Source organism: Strix aluco, chromosome 23 (genome assembly GCF_031877795.1).
Source record: "Strix aluco isolate bStrAlu1 chromosome 23, bStrAlu1.hap1, whole genome shotgun sequence".
Taxonomy (NCBI): Eukaryota; Metazoa; Chordata; class Aves; order Strigiformes; family Strigidae; genus Strix; species Strix aluco.
In genome coordinates, this window is record NC_133953.1 from 2,619,184 (window position 1) to 2,632,814 (window position 13,631).

General features: G+C 54.8%; 2 protein-coding genes across 5 annotated transcripts; both read left to right on the forward strand.

Annotated features, from left to right (window-relative positions):
* Positions 1–4,429: 4,429 nt before the first annotated feature.
* HINFP (histone H4 transcription factor) lies at positions 4,430–9,895 on the forward strand. The gene is made up of 10 exons (XM_074848784.1): positions 4,430–4,621; positions 4,652–4,862; positions 5,095–5,321; positions 5,532–5,643; positions 6,136–6,288; positions 6,883–6,960; positions 7,051–7,171; positions 7,285–7,423; positions 7,722–7,846; positions 8,553–9,895. Exons 2-10 carry the CDS (start codon positions 4,700–4,702, stop codon positions 9,073–9,075), a joined length of 1,641 nt encoding a protein of 546 aa, XP_074704885.1. The 5' UTR covers positions 4,430–4,621; positions 4,652–4,699; the 3' UTR covers positions 9,076–9,895.
* An 87-nt stretch (positions 9,896–9,982) lies between these two features.
* LOC141933765 (complement receptor type 1-like) lies at positions 9,983–13,596 on the forward strand. 4 transcript variants are annotated; one of them, XM_074848787.1, is made up of 5 exons: positions 9,983–11,463; positions 11,802–11,936; positions 12,232–12,399; positions 12,561–12,794; positions 12,891–13,596. In XM_074848787.1, exons 1-5 carry the CDS (start codon positions 11,400–11,402, stop codon positions 12,902–12,904), a joined length of 615 nt encoding a protein of 204 aa, XP_074704888.1. In that variant the 5' UTR covers positions 9,983–11,399; the 3' UTR covers positions 12,905–13,596. The 4 variants fall into 4 exon arrangements, with proteins under 4 accessions (XP_074704888.1, XP_074704886.1, XP_074704887.1 ...); XM_074848785.1 differs by having other exon boundaries at positions 9,983–11,936; XM_074848786.1 differs by having other exon boundaries at positions 9,983–11,936; positions 12,561–12,764.
* Positions 13,597–13,631: the final 35 nt, after the last annotated feature.

The window sequence follows — 13,631 nt, forward strand, 5'->3', positions numbered from 1 at the left end:
AGTATCCGTGGTCAAGCCAGGACACAGCCAGAAATGGATATGAACCCTTGCAGCTGAGAGGAACCTGTACACTGGGGCTGGCTCTTTTCCATGGCCCAAGGAAGAAATCTCCCTCCTGTGGTCCCTTCTCAGGGCTGTTTTTACTGAGAGCAGTTGGAAGCACAGGTACCTGGTGTGCACAGGTAGCTGGAACTCAAAAGCTGTGGCAGAGCAGGTATAACTGGCAGAAACAGCTGTACTTTCTGTATCGGAAACTGTGCATCTTTGCATGAGAGTTCCTTTAAAGATACAGCATTGCAATTTGATAGAAAAGCCTCAAACGTACAGCACAGCTTACTGAGCTCCATCACGATTTGACACGTGTGATAACTCGTGCAGCTTTTGCTAGCTGCATGCAGTTGAAGATTCAGGCCTTAATTCAGGACAGAACTTTTTGAGGAAGACCAGAGCTAAGGACGCAGTCTTATATTTAATTTTCAGAACGGGGATATTTCTAAAACAGCGTAACTGGAAAAGCTGTGAGCAGCTTTTATTCTTTTATTCTGCAGTCTGATATTGCCAAATCCTACAACCTCTTTGTGTTAACTGACCTTGCTGCTTTGTGACCGTTTCTAGCAAGTTTCTGATGCTCTGCACTTCAGCAGTCCTGTTTTCCTAACTTCTTGACTATGGTCCAAAGACATTAGAAAAACACTTCCACACCTCCTTACTTTTACATTGTTGTACTATTGAAGTTGCTTCACTCATATACTCACAGTTATTTCTCTGCTCAAATTCTTGTAAGCAAGCAGTGTAATGGCTCTGTCCTTTAACCCTGTTTTTAACTTGGCAGTCCAGTCGCACAGAACTAAACCTCTTGCTTTCAGTGAGTTATTCAGCAGGATCTGATGCTAAGCTATTAAAACTCCAGATAAATTTGCTATTGGCAGCACTGGGGAAGGGAATGCTAATTTAGGCCTGAGTTTATATAATTTTCAAGCAAATGGAATCATATTTCACATCACTTTGATCTAACTGCCTTTTGGAAAAGTACTGCATTGTGAAGGAATATAAATTCAGCCTAGAGAAGGCAGAACATGCTAATAGATACTATTAAATTCTTGGGACATTAAAGATGCCACTCGTGGATTTTAGACAATTCTTATTTCTCTCTCTCTTTTTTTTTTTTTTTTTTAATATGAGCCCAAGGACAGCACGGTATGTTCTTTCCCTGATATTTCCACGAAGATGCATCATTATGCTTGTGAAAAGTCAAGGTGCTGAAACTCACCTGTTTCCATTGTCGTCACAGCTGACAACTCCCAGCTCTCAGATTCTGCAGGACTTCGGAGAAGGGCCGTCCGTCATGAGCTTCCCAGCGCAGAGTGAAGTCAGTGCTCATACTCCACTGGTAAAGTTTCAGCTGAGCCTGACGGAAATATGTTTTCTACAATTTAGTGATGTCTCCATGATACCTTGTTTGGGATTTGCTTAAATGCAAATCTCTCGACGTGTGTTTCACTCCGATTTGCATGGTCAGTGTGGATCATTCCCGAAGAGTCTCTTTCCTGTCTGAGCTGACATTTCATGGATGAAAACTGAGCTGTTTACCAATGGAAAAATCTTGAGTTAAAGTGAAAGTCTCGTAAGTGATGACCCATCTCCTTACGGGTGAGGAACCTGGCTGGAAAAACAAGGCTTGGGACAAGAGCCTCTTCTTTTGTGTAAGTGTGAGATACCCATGTGCTGTTGAAGATGCACACAGCAGACCTTCCTCGGGGAGTAGTACTGTCTCTCTGGGACCCCACAGGCCAGCCTGTGCATTACACAATTAAAACTGGATCTCTGGACACTGTAAACCCAGGAGGCTTTGCATGGCAACCACTAGCACCTTCGGGGAGAGGGGTAACTCTCAGCCAGGGACAGCTCATAGGACCTGCAGGAACATCCTTTAGCAAACCTGCATACTCCTGGAGGGGAAGCCAGGGTTTGACTCTCTGTTATCAAGCAAGAGGTCCCCTTTCTGAAGGTCTGAGGTTAGTCTCCAGGGAGGTGCCAGGAGGGGAAACAACAGCCAGGAAAGGATCTGTTCTTACACTGCTGCTGGACACAGATTAAAGGGACCTTTGGCCAGGCCTGCTATAGCCATTCCTCTATTCCCAGCTACCAAATGGTAGCAAGTCTGTTTCTGCAATATCTGAACCAAGAAGCAGAGTTAAGCCTTTAAATTCTTCTTTAAGCACCGTAGCTTATATCCTAGTTCTGAGACATACCTGCATTTGCTGTAAGCGCCATTTTCCCTGCAACGTGGCTAGCACAACCTATCGATACGGTGAGGACAGGCTGTGGAGAGGCAGGTGATCTCTGGAGTGTTTTGTGTACAAGCAGAGTGGGCTGGTGTGCGGCACTGCTGTGCTCATCTTACATGAGCAGGACAAGGCTGGCGCCAATACGCTCCTCATAATTAAATATTTCTCCTCTTGTGGAGTCTGCTGCCAGCTTGAGCATCTATTAGGTAAGATCTGTCCCTCTTTGTAATTCCATGCGCTTTCCCCAGCATTGGCCCAGAGATGAATTTGTCCTGTTATGTGAACTGCCTTCCTGGGGAAGGTTATTGGTTTTTTAAGTGTAATTATTCTTTTCCTTCAGAAGAAAAATAAAATACAAAGAGCAGCAGCTGGCAAAGGCTGCATCTGCTCAGGCCATTGAGGCAAGTGGAGAAGGCAGAGCTGAAATAACATCCTGAATAATTCCCAACATTCTTAACTTGCAGAATGACTCTGGTATTCTGCCAGCTCAGACACGGAGCTCAGGACCAGTAGGACATCACACAACCAAGCTCACGGAAGACTTGAGCTCCTGTATAGAGTCTTTCACCACGTACATACACCCTCTTATATAAGACAAGTCTTATTTTGGCCCGTCCATTCCTGGCCACCCCTTCCTGGTACCCACAGGTGTCTTGGATTTGGCCGACAGGTACTAAAACGGGCAGGAAGCAGCAGGTGGGTCGGGGAAGCGTGGGCAGATGTGAAGTCACAACAGAAGAGGGTATCTTTGCTTTGTCAGCAATAGGCTTAGTTTGCCACCTGCCTCCTGGCAGGTTTCCCAGATAGTTTTGTCTCCTGTACTGGATCTTTATACACTTTGGTTAGGGTATACCAGTTAAATCCCAGCCCCAATCAAGCTAATAGCTTTGCACTGTCTAGCCAGTCCAGGTGTTTTCTGTACTGATTACAAATAATCACACTGAGAACAACAGATCCTGCAGAAAACAAATAAACAAAGATAAAAACTCAGCCAGCCTGCTTCTAGATAAGATCCATCTCTTACCTTACATTTTCATTTGAAAAAGCATCAGACCCAGATTTTCTATATAATTTAGTGGATTTGGGCACGTACTTTCCATTCACATCAGAGGGTAGAGCTGGTGTGTACGACAGGAGTCACAGAAGCGATTGCGTGTTGGCAAGGCACGCTTTGTGGCACATTTTATACAGTCCCATTTGGTTTTAGTGCGGCGTTTGCCTGTGCCAAAGCAAACTTTCTGAGAGTTGCGTCTCTATTTTGTGTTACAAAAGCCAGGAACGGCAGATGTAATAGTCAATGTGTATTTGTTTAAATCAAGCTGTCATTTTGGAGACCTCATCGCCCTCTACAACTCCCTGAAAGGAGGGTGCAGAGAGCTGGGGATGAGCCTCTTTAACCAAGTAATAAGTGATAGGACAAGAGGGAATGGCCTCAAGTTGTGCCAGGGAAGGTTTAGACTAGATATTAGGAAGGATTTCTTTGCAGAAGGGGTTGTTGGGTGTTGGAATGGGCTGCCCAGGGCAGGGGGGGAGTCCCCATCCCTGGAGGGGTTCAAGAGGTGGGTTGACCCAGCGCTGAGGGATCTGGTGTAGTTGGGATCTGTCAGTGCTGGGTTAACAGTTGGACTGGATGATCTTCAAGGTCCTTTCCAACCGAGATGATTCTGTGATTCTGTCTCCTTGTTACTGAGTAAGGAGAATATGCTGCATTGTCTCACAGCGGGGACTGAGGGGTTTTGTGTGGATGGGATGCCTAGCTGGGGGGGGTGCCCAGCTGCGGGGGTGCTGCCTGCCAGGCCTCTGAGGGTTCTGGAGGCACCAGGACTGAACGTGTGCGGTGGCAGCGAGGCCTGGGCCGCTCTTCCCGCTCCGCTCCCGCAAAGCCGGGTCCCTGCCAAATCTCAGCATGACCAAAGCGGTGCCGGCTCCCGGGATAGGGGCTCTCCCGGGACCAAAGGCGCGTTATTCCCGCGGGGGTCCCAAAAAGGATCTGCCTGGCGGCTCAGCCCCCCGCGACCCCGGAACCTTTGGGAGCGGGCGCCGCTTCCCGGCGGGCCCGGCCTGGCGCTGCGCGCGGCCGCGGGCTCCTGCGCGGGGATTGGCCGGGGCCGGGCGGGGGCGGGCGGGCGCGGGCCGCGGGGTTCCGGCGCCCCCCGGCGGGGCAGGGCCGGGCGCTCCCCGCGCTCCCCGCCGTCTGCCCGGCCCCGCGCCGCTTCGGGGCGGCTGGGCTCGGCGGCTCCGCCGCGGTGGCTCAGCCCCGGCTTCGGGACTGCGGGGCCGACCCTGCCCGCCCCCCCCCGCCACCCCGAGTCAGCCGGGCGGAGCCCGGGCCGGTGTCGGGGTGACCGCGGCGGTGAGGGGAGCCGTCGGGGTGACCGCGGCGGTGAGGGGAGCCCTCGGCGTCCCCGGCCATGCCGCCCGCCAAGGCCGCCGGTAAGGGCGCCTTGGTGCTGCAGTGCGAGTGGGAGTCGTGCACCTACGTGGCCTCGAAGATGGAGGAGTTTTGCGAGCATGTGGCCCAGCACCTGCGGCAGCACCTTCCCGGGGAACACCGCGACGAGATGGACCCTCTCGGTAAGGAGCGGCAGCCTCCGCTGCTGTGGCTCACGAGCCCTCTCTCTTCCCCGAGGTGTGACAGAATCCTCTCTCTGAGGAGAGCAGCGCTGCCTGTTGCAGGACTGGAATCTCTTGAAAAAAAAAAAAAAAAAAAAAGCCGTGGTGGTTCTCTGTCTTCGAGAGCCTGAGCTTTACTTGGAGAGTTTCCATCAGACCATTATGGCCTGTATATCTGCTGTTTGTGTTGCAGAGGAATACACGTGTTTGTGGCAGGAATGCGGTTTCTGTTCCCCAGAGAGCTCCGCTGACCTCATTCGCCACGTCTATTTCCACTGCTACCACACCAAGCTGAAGCAGTGGGGGCTGCGGGCCCTGCAGAGCCAGTCGGATGTGAGCCATTGCCAGCTGGACTTCCAGAGCCGCAACATCATCCCTGAGATCCAGGAGAACTTTCTGTGTCTGTGGGAGTACTGTGAGGTGAGAACAGGGGACCCAAGTTTCGCTTTCCTGTGTGTTCTCTGTGATGTGGCAGCCAGGGGAAGGAGAGCTGCTTTCGTCCTGCAGCTCACCTGTGTGCCTGCCTGGTGGCTGCGTTTGTACCTGGGTGAAAGCGTCTGTTGTGCTCTGGCTGAAGCCAGCTCGTGCTGATCTCTTCACCCTGTTCTGTCTGTCCTTGCTCCCCAACAGCGATCATTTGATAATCCTGAGTGGTTCTATCGGCACGTGGAGGATCACAGTTTCTGTTCAGAGTACAAGGCAGCAGGGAAGGAAAACCATGTGGTTGTCTGTGGCTGGAAAGGTTAGTGCGTGCACGCCAGGCCTCTCTAGAGAGCTTTGCCGAGGGCTGGATTGCATTTGTTGTATGGGAGAACTCTGCGCTCCTTGGCAGGGTGTCAGGGAGCCTCTTGAACTTCAACAATATGTGTGTATGGTCCTAACAGTGAAATGTTCCTGTGGAATTTCCTTCAGGGGATCCAATTGAGTGCTTAATATTGAGCTTTTTGTTTATATTTAATTAGTACCTAGAAGAAAAGGCTCCAGTTTATCGTTTTGAATAATTTTTCTCTCTTGTGTTTTTGCAATTGCCTTAGCTGCTTGCTGTGGTGGGGGTGCCCAGGCCGGTTGTACACTAGTGATTTCATCCTGCTGTGGCCCTGCTCTGTGGGCTTTTTGGAGCAGGGAGTTCATCCTTGTTAGTCAAAACAGAAGCAAGAAGCCTGCCATTCAGTCACATTGTGGATTGTGGCCCATGTGTGAAGGATCTTAATGGCATAATGTTGTTTCTGTTTAGACTGCGATTGCACCTTCAAGGGGCGCTGCAAACTGCGGGAGCACTTGCGCAGCCACACGCAGGAGAAAGTGGTGGCCTGTCCTACCTGTGGGGGGATGTTCGCCAACAACACCAAGTTCTTTGACCATATCCGCCGTCAGACTGCGTTGGACCGTAAGCTCCTGTGGGCTGGGGAGGAGCGGGTTGTGAGCAGTCCTTTGGCTGAGCCTTTTGGTTTGCTAGAGCTCCTGTTCTCTGTGAGCAAAGGGCATGGGCGTGCTTGGAAACAGCCTGGCTTCCCTGGTGGCTGGGAACTCCGACACTGATGAATCTCTGAGAAGTGTCTGGCAGAGGCAGGGGATTGGAGGCTGACAAGGCTGCACAGGCTCTCACTACTGCAGCCAGAGCTGTTCCTCCTGTGGGGACCCAGGACTGAAGTCAAAGGCAGCAGCTGGGCACTTGCAGCAGGACTGGGATTTGCTTGTTGAGTTCCCCTGCGCTGTGCTGGCGATGTGTGTGGTGGCTCCCCAGTTCCTTCACTGGCAGCACGAGGAGGCTCTGCGAAGGGGAGGCAGACTGCACTTTGCAAGTGGTTTGGTTTTTGTTTGCCTTTGTAGTCAGTGTCTGCTATCTCTGCCTGGAGAGAAGGGTTTCCAGTTCCACTGTAACTACCTCTTTTTCTCACTTGCTGCTCTTTGTGCTGCTCTCTTTGCTTTAATCTCTTTTCTCATCACCCCTTCCCCTTTCTCCCTGGCCCCGATGCTGCAGAGCAGAGGTTTCAGTGTTCTCACTGCTCCAAGAGGTTTGCCACAGAGAGGCTGCTCCGTGACCATATGAGGAACCATGGTGAGTAAAGGCTTCTCCCAACTGAGGCTCTGAAGAGTGCGTGCTCTTCCGTGCTTTGTGGTAATGTTTTCCACCCATTCTTTCGCACAGTGAACCATTACAAGTGCCCTCTGTGTGACATGACCTGCCCGCTGCCCTCCTCCCTGCGCAATCACATTCGTTTTCGGCACAGCGAGGAGCGACCGTTCAAGTGTGACTACTGTGACTACAGGTGAGGACCAGGGCTTTCTGTCTTTCCAGACTGGTGACAGAGAAGCACCCAGAGGCACGTACGTGTGTGTGCTACACAGTCTTCAGCTTTGTTCCCTTATAATTTCCTTTTAGCTGCAAGAATCTCATTGACTTGAGGAAGCATCTGGACACGCACAGCAAGGAGCCAGCCTATCGCTGCGAGTTTGAGGCTTGCAGCTTCACTGCACGTTCCCTCTGCTCCATCAAACTGCACTACCGGAAAGTCCATGAGGTGGGAAGGGAGCAGAGGGCTATTCTGCTGTGTACTGTCTCCCAGTGAGGCTGAGAACTGCTAAGTGCAACATGCTGTACGGAAGCATGTGGGAAAAAAGCTAAAGTCATGTGATGTGTCTCAGGCTGACCAGGGCTGTAGGAATGTGAAGTTGAATTGCATTCCTCTCGCACTGCTGCAATGATACGTCATGTCAGTCTTCTCAGAGAACCTGATTCCTCCTTCCATGCACATGCGTGGGTACCAGGCCCTCTGATCAGGCACATGGGGTATTCACATCCCTCTCTCTGCCCTTCAGGGTGACTCAGAGCCCCGGTACAAGTGCCATGTCTGTGACAAGTGCTTCACACGTGGAAACAACCTCACTGTCCACCTCAGGAAGAAACACCAGTTCAAATGGCCCTCGGGCCATCCTCGCTTCAGGTACCGCCCATCCTTAGCTCCTCACTACCTCCTCCCTAGTGCAAGAGACTAGCTGCAGCTGCATCCTGTGTCTTGCTGGAGCAGAGACCTGGCAGTGCTTGGGCTCTGATGTTTGCCTGTAATGTGCTCAAGACCTATTTCCCAGTGGCTGGGAGGCACTGGGCAGCAAGCATTCTGTGGGATCTGGCACAGTGACAGCAACGCAGGGTGGCAGCTCTGGCAGTGGGTCAGAGGTTTAGGGGCAAGGGCAGAAGCGATGCTGTCACAGCTGCATCTGGTGGGACGCTTCTGAGCTTGGCAGGGGCCAGGTCCAGGTGTCCCACTCTAGGAAGAGCTGCTGCAGATTAGTGTCTTGAGAGATGCCTCTGCTGCATCCTCTCGAGGAAGCTCCAAAGAGTTTCCAGAGCCTAAAAGCTGGTAGGAGAAGAGGATGGACTTCAGATGCTCCCAGTAAAACAGAGTGGTGGAAGGAGATGGGCTTGGGAGGTAAGAGGCTTATTGGAAAGCTCAGAAGCTGCCACATGGATGTGCTTTTAGGGGCAGGGCTGAAGGGTTTTTATCTTACTTGCCCGGTGTCATCTATGTAGCACTGGGCCTTGGAACCTAGAATGTGGTCCCTCTTGGCTGCTGCTTCAGGCTGCTACCCGTCTCTAGGGAAGGGGCCGCAGTGTGACTGGCTCCGTCACCCCTGCCTATCTCTGCTCAGGTACAAGGAACATGAGGATGGCTACATGAGGCTGCAGCTGGTGCGTTATGAGAGCGTGGAGCTGACAGAGCAGCTACTGAAGGATGGAGAGAAGCAAGGGGAGGCACTGGATGGCTCAGCTGAGTGTGTGGTGCTGTCTGAGGGTGAGGGCAACCTGCAGGGCATCATTCTGGAGGCCCCGGCAGAGGCTCCACTGGTGGAGAACAGTATCGCTGAACTGCAAGTGGCCCCGCTGCGCCCGGCCCCTTGCTCTGCTGACAACCCTGAGCCAGCACGGCCGAGTGCCTTCCCAGGAGCAGCGCTGTCGTCGGAGCAAGAACCTGGCACCCTGGCCAACCCCATCATCCGTGTGGTGAACCGGACCAATGAGCATGGGGAGAGTGAGACTGTGTACTATGTCATGGCCAGCACATCCTCCGAGGAGCAGGTGGCAGCACCCAGCGGGCTGGCTATGGAGCTGGAGGAGAATGTCATGGATCGTCTGCAGAAGACGGCTGAGGAGCTGGGCATCCAGATTGTGTGAGGTGCTCACCTGCCTCTCTGCATGAGGAAAACTTGGGCCTCCATGGGATGTGCTGGTGGGGGAGGATGACAAGTGCTTGGGAGAGAGGGCTCAGCTTGTCTTCACCTACCTGCGGCTGGCTGGCTTCCCACTCTGCTGCCCCAGCCTCACTGGCTGCCAGTTCTGGTTAGCGTGGGGAGAGGGGAAGGACAGGTCTCTCTCAGTTGTAGATCAAGCGATCTGAGCTGGGAAGAGCTGTCTATCTCCTCCTTTTGGGGATTAGGGACTAGCAAGCCTCTCTCACCCTTCCAGGAGGTTTGGCCTTAGCCTGACACAGGCCTTCCCCTCCTGGTGACTCACTGGTGACGTGGTCCCTGCTGCTGCTGCGCAGCTCGGTTGTCAGCACTGGCAGAGCCTGGTCCTCAGCTAGGATCTCCCCAGGCAGGAGGGCGTGCTGAGCAGACACTGCAGCTGAAGCCTCTTCCCTGGGGAGATGTGTGGCCCTCAGCAGGGGCTGCATCCATACTTTGTTCTCTAAGGGATGGCACGCTCTACTTCTGCCTTCATCGGCACTTCCCTGTGCATCATCTTTCCTGGGTCATTCAGCTGGTGCTGTTGGTGGTGGGTGCACCACTGACCCTGTTACACTGCACTGATCTCTGGGAGGAGAGGGCTGGAGGTGCTGTCCTTTGAGGCTATTGCTACCCTGCAGCACTGGGGGATTGGGAGCTCCTTACTGCTTTTGTCCTTCCCTGGGTTTCCTCCCCATATTGGGGTTTGGGCTCCTGGTTGGGCAAAGTGTACTTTGGCGATACAAATAAAAGTCAGACTGCCAGGCCAACCAGTGTCTGGTGTCTGTTTCAGCCCCATCCCTGCCAGCTGTGGCACGTTGTGGTGAGAGGATGAGGCCGAGTTGCCTAGAGCCTGCACTGTGGGAGGTGAGCACTGAAGAGCTGCCAGGGTCTCTTGACATGTCCTCTGTGCTGCCACTTGGTGCAGCTGGCGAGCGCCTCAGAGCATGTGTTGTTCCACGTCCCCAGAGGTGGCATTGGAAGGCCAGGTTTAGCTCTGGCACTCTTGTTCCCTGCTGTCCTGATGTGAGTTTGATTTTTGCTGCCTCCTTCAGGGCGTGAATGTCAGCTGCCTGCAATGTCATTTTTTGACTATATAGAGTAGCCTGGGCTTGTGAGCAGAGCCAGTTTACCCTTTGCCAAGTGATTTGGATGGGGACAGGGTGAAGCTGGTGTCCCTGGAGCGACACTTGGGCCCACACTGCCCTGTGTGTGGAAGTGCTGTGCCCAGATGGAGGCAGGGAGGTGCCCTGCTGATCTCCTGGGCTGGACACTGACTTTTTACTCCTCGCTTCCTTTCTCAAGCAGTTCAGCAAAAGCTGTTGGAATTCCAGGTTAATGGAGGAAATCACTTTATACTAAACCCTTGGCCACCTGCTCACTTTCTAATTACAAACACAGGGGGTGTGATTCGTGGCTGTGCCTTTGGGATGGGGTGATGAGAGCAGCCTGGGTGCGGGGCAGCGTGCTCTGCAGTTGCAGTACACAGGCTGGGTAAGGAGCGGGGATGAAGTGGGCAGAGCTGCCAGCTACAGGCCGTGTGGGAAGGTCTCCTGCTGCTGGATCAGTGTGATGGGCAATGTGCGCCCCTGCGCCCCAATGCTGCTCTCTCCAGGGGCGTGCACGCAGAGCGCCTCCCATGGGCGAGTGAAACACAGGTAGGGTCGTGTGCTGGGCACCCTGTGCTCGGGGCGAGGCAGGGTAGGAGGCAGCTGGCTCTCCCAGCAGCCCTGACAGCATGCGCTGCAGGAGGACGCTGCTCTGGGGAGAGCATTCCTGGGCTGCTGGCATGTGGCCGGGCCTTGCCCAGCCTTCCCGGCCCCTGCCTGGCCCTCGCTCCCTGGTGCTTGGCAGAGCTGGGCCGAGGATACCTTCGAGAGAAGGGCCTCCTGCCAGGTTTGTATTCGCAGCACTTGCAGCTTGGCCCTTGTTCCAACGTGCAGGCCTGGGGGCTCTGCTGCCAAAGCCATGGCTGCGCCTGCGTTATCTTGGACTACGGTGCTCCTGCAGGATGTGAGCGCTAGGTGTTGGGAGTGGAGGCAAGGCTGTGGTGGCTGGAGGAGTTGTCCCTTTAAACACTGGGTCCAGGGAGGGTAATCTGCCAGAGATTATCTGCTGTGGAGAGGATTGGCATTAAAGGGAATGTCTCCTCCCTTCCCCCATGTCCTACAGCAGCTCGTCCTGTGTGTATGGAAACCAAGTTCACTTTCTCTTGGGCAAGCAGAAAGGGGCCTTTGATCTGAGGGGCAAGGGGAGGAGGGCAGAGTGTGCGCTATGGGACTGGGCCTCCTCTTCCTTGCTGTGCTGGCCATGCTGGTCTCCTGCGAGGACCCAGAAGGTAACAGGGTGTTTGGGGGAAGAGAGGCTTTCAGAGTGCCCCAGAGCTGCTGGCACCTGGCTGGACTGGTCTTCCCCAGCCGAGAGCAAGAACTTTGTCACGTCCCCATGCCGAGGTGTGGCACAGTGGAAGCTGGAGCTGGCTTGCAGAAATGCTGGAGGTGGAAGTGGATGTACTGCTGACCACAGCAGGGGTTGGGGGGCGGGCTGGGACGAGCCTTTGCTGGGTTTGTGCCACCTCCCTGTGGGTCTCTGAGGGCTGGGGAGCTGGCGGGAAGGGTGGTCCTCGGCCCCCGGCCCTAGCCCTGTCCTGCTCTGCCTTGCTCCCTGCGGCACCAGGAGACCCGGATACTTACTGGTCTGGCACAGCACCCATCTGCTTCGGGGTCTGCAAGGGGAAGCACAAGGAGCTGAAGAGGAGCCAGTGTGGGAATGGCAGCTGCTGCTGGCTGGGCTACAAGTCCTTCTGCAGAGGTACAGCCAGAGCAGGGAGATGGGGGGGGCCCTGGATGGCTGCAGGTCTTGGCACAGCCAGCCTGGGGAGGGTGGGTTTTGTGCCACACACACGTGTGTGGAGTCTCTCCACCAGCCCGGTCCTCGGGCCACTAGAGGACGCAGCCTGGGGCACCCGCAGATCCTGCCCAGCATCCTTTTCTTCGCCCAGGACCTGCAACCTTGTCTGGGTGCATCCCCTTGGGCTGACGTTCTGCAGAGCAGGCTGCATAGGGTGCCAGCCCTGCGCTGCCCTCAGGAACCTCCCTGTCCCCAGTGAACTGCGGGCGACCCGAAGCAGACTTGAACTCGGTGGTGTACGGCAATGACTGGTGGGTCGGCTCGGTGGTGCGGTACAGCTGCCAGCCTGGATTCCTGCTCCTGGGGGACCCGGCCAGCGCCTGCCAGTCTGATGGCCACTGGACCCCCAAGCCCACCTGCCTCCGTGAGTACCGCTGGGTGTCATGCTGAGCCTGAGAGGGCACCCTGCCTGCATGGGGAGCAGGCAGCAGGGCTGCAGACATGTTTCCAATCCCTCTTTTCCCCCAGCTGGCTGTGGGAGGGCTGGTGGGCACTCTGTGATGTGCTCTGGCCCTGCTCTTGCAGGGGTCTGCCTGCGAGGTCGTATCGAGATCAGCGAGCAGGACATTACTGGGAGGTGCTCTTCATCTTGCAGCACCCAGGCCCACCTGGGACCTTTCCTCAACCATGGCTGCATCAAGATCTCAGCCTGTGTCACCAAGCCCTCAGGCTGGGCCCACTGGTCCCAGCGCTGCAACATCTGCGAGTGTGACTGCCATGTCCCATGCGGTGAGTCCTGGTTGCAGCCGCCCACCTTTGGTAAGGGTCTGTCTCACTGTTTTGTGGGAAGGGTTGAGACTGAGAGCTGGGGGCTGCCAAACAGCTCAAAATCTGCTGCTCTTGCTCTCCTTACAGCTTCCTCTGGGTAGAGCTGGGCCGTCTGGGGCTGTGGCCACTGGCCCCCTGCCGAGGGAGGCTTCCAACCTGGATGTCTGCTTCCCTTCGCCATGTGTCTCCATCGCTGCCCTCCTTCCATAAGGGACCAGATGGATGCTGAATGTGCCCATGGCACTGACCACCAAGCCCTTCTGGGCACTGGACTCCCATCCCTGCTGGCCTTCCATCTTGAAATGACTCCGCAGCAGGATGCTGCAGCAGCTGCTGGTTGCTGTATGGCCACCAGCTTGGTCTCAGGGGCTGCAGACCCAGCCTTGGGCAGTTGAGAAGGAAGGGGCTTTAGCATCAAGGGAGTTCGCTCCCAGGCCCTGCTTGTGCCCACCTGCAGGGCAGCAGGGCTGTTTTGCCCTGAACAGTGGGGGCCTGGGCTGAGACGTGCTAACGGTGAGTGCCCTGAGGATGGGAGTCAGCGTGCTGAATGCAAACTGGATGGGTCCAACATGCCTTTTGCTCCATGAGGAGATGACTTAAGGCTTCTTTGTGGAGCCTGGCTCCATGACTACCTCCTTGTGCCCTCCCCCTGCCCAGCCTGTGGGCTGCCCTGCCCCACAGTCTCTCCTCTGGCTGGATCCTGCTTTGCCAAGGAGCCAAATCACTGCCCAGCCCAAGCTTGGCTGTGGGAGGGGAAAGCTCTCCTTGGTTCAACAGATGGTTTTTTAATTAATACTTTTGTTAGTGCCACTCATTTCCATATGTCTT

Excerpts from the sequence above, each read along its gene's own strand:
- LOC141933765 (XM_074848785.1), top strand. The coding sequence starts at position 11,615 with ATGCTGGAGGTGGAAGTGGATGTACTGCTGACCACAGCAGGGGTTGGG. Across the intron at positions 11,937-12,231 it reads CTACAAGTCCTTCTGCAGAG|TGAACTGCGGGCGACCCGAA; the intron begins GTACAGCCAGAG and ends CCCTGTCCCCAG. Across the intron at positions 12,400-12,560 it reads CCCCAAGCCCACCTGCCTCC|GGGTCTGCCTGCGAGGTCGT; the intron begins GTGAGTACCGCT and ends CTGCTCTTGCAG.
- HINFP (XM_074848784.1), top strand. The coding sequence starts at position 4,700 with ATGCCGCCCGCCAAGGCCGCCGGTAAGGGCGCCTTGGTGCTGCAGTGC. Across the intron at positions 4,863-5,094 it reads CGACGAGATGGACCCTCTCG|AGGAATACACGTGTTTGTGG; the intron begins GTAAGGAGCGGC and ends TTTGTGTTGCAG. Across the intron at positions 7,172-7,284 it reads TGTGACTACTGTGACTACAG|CTGCAAGAATCTCATTGACT; the intron begins GTGAGGACCAGG and ends ATTTCCTTTTAG.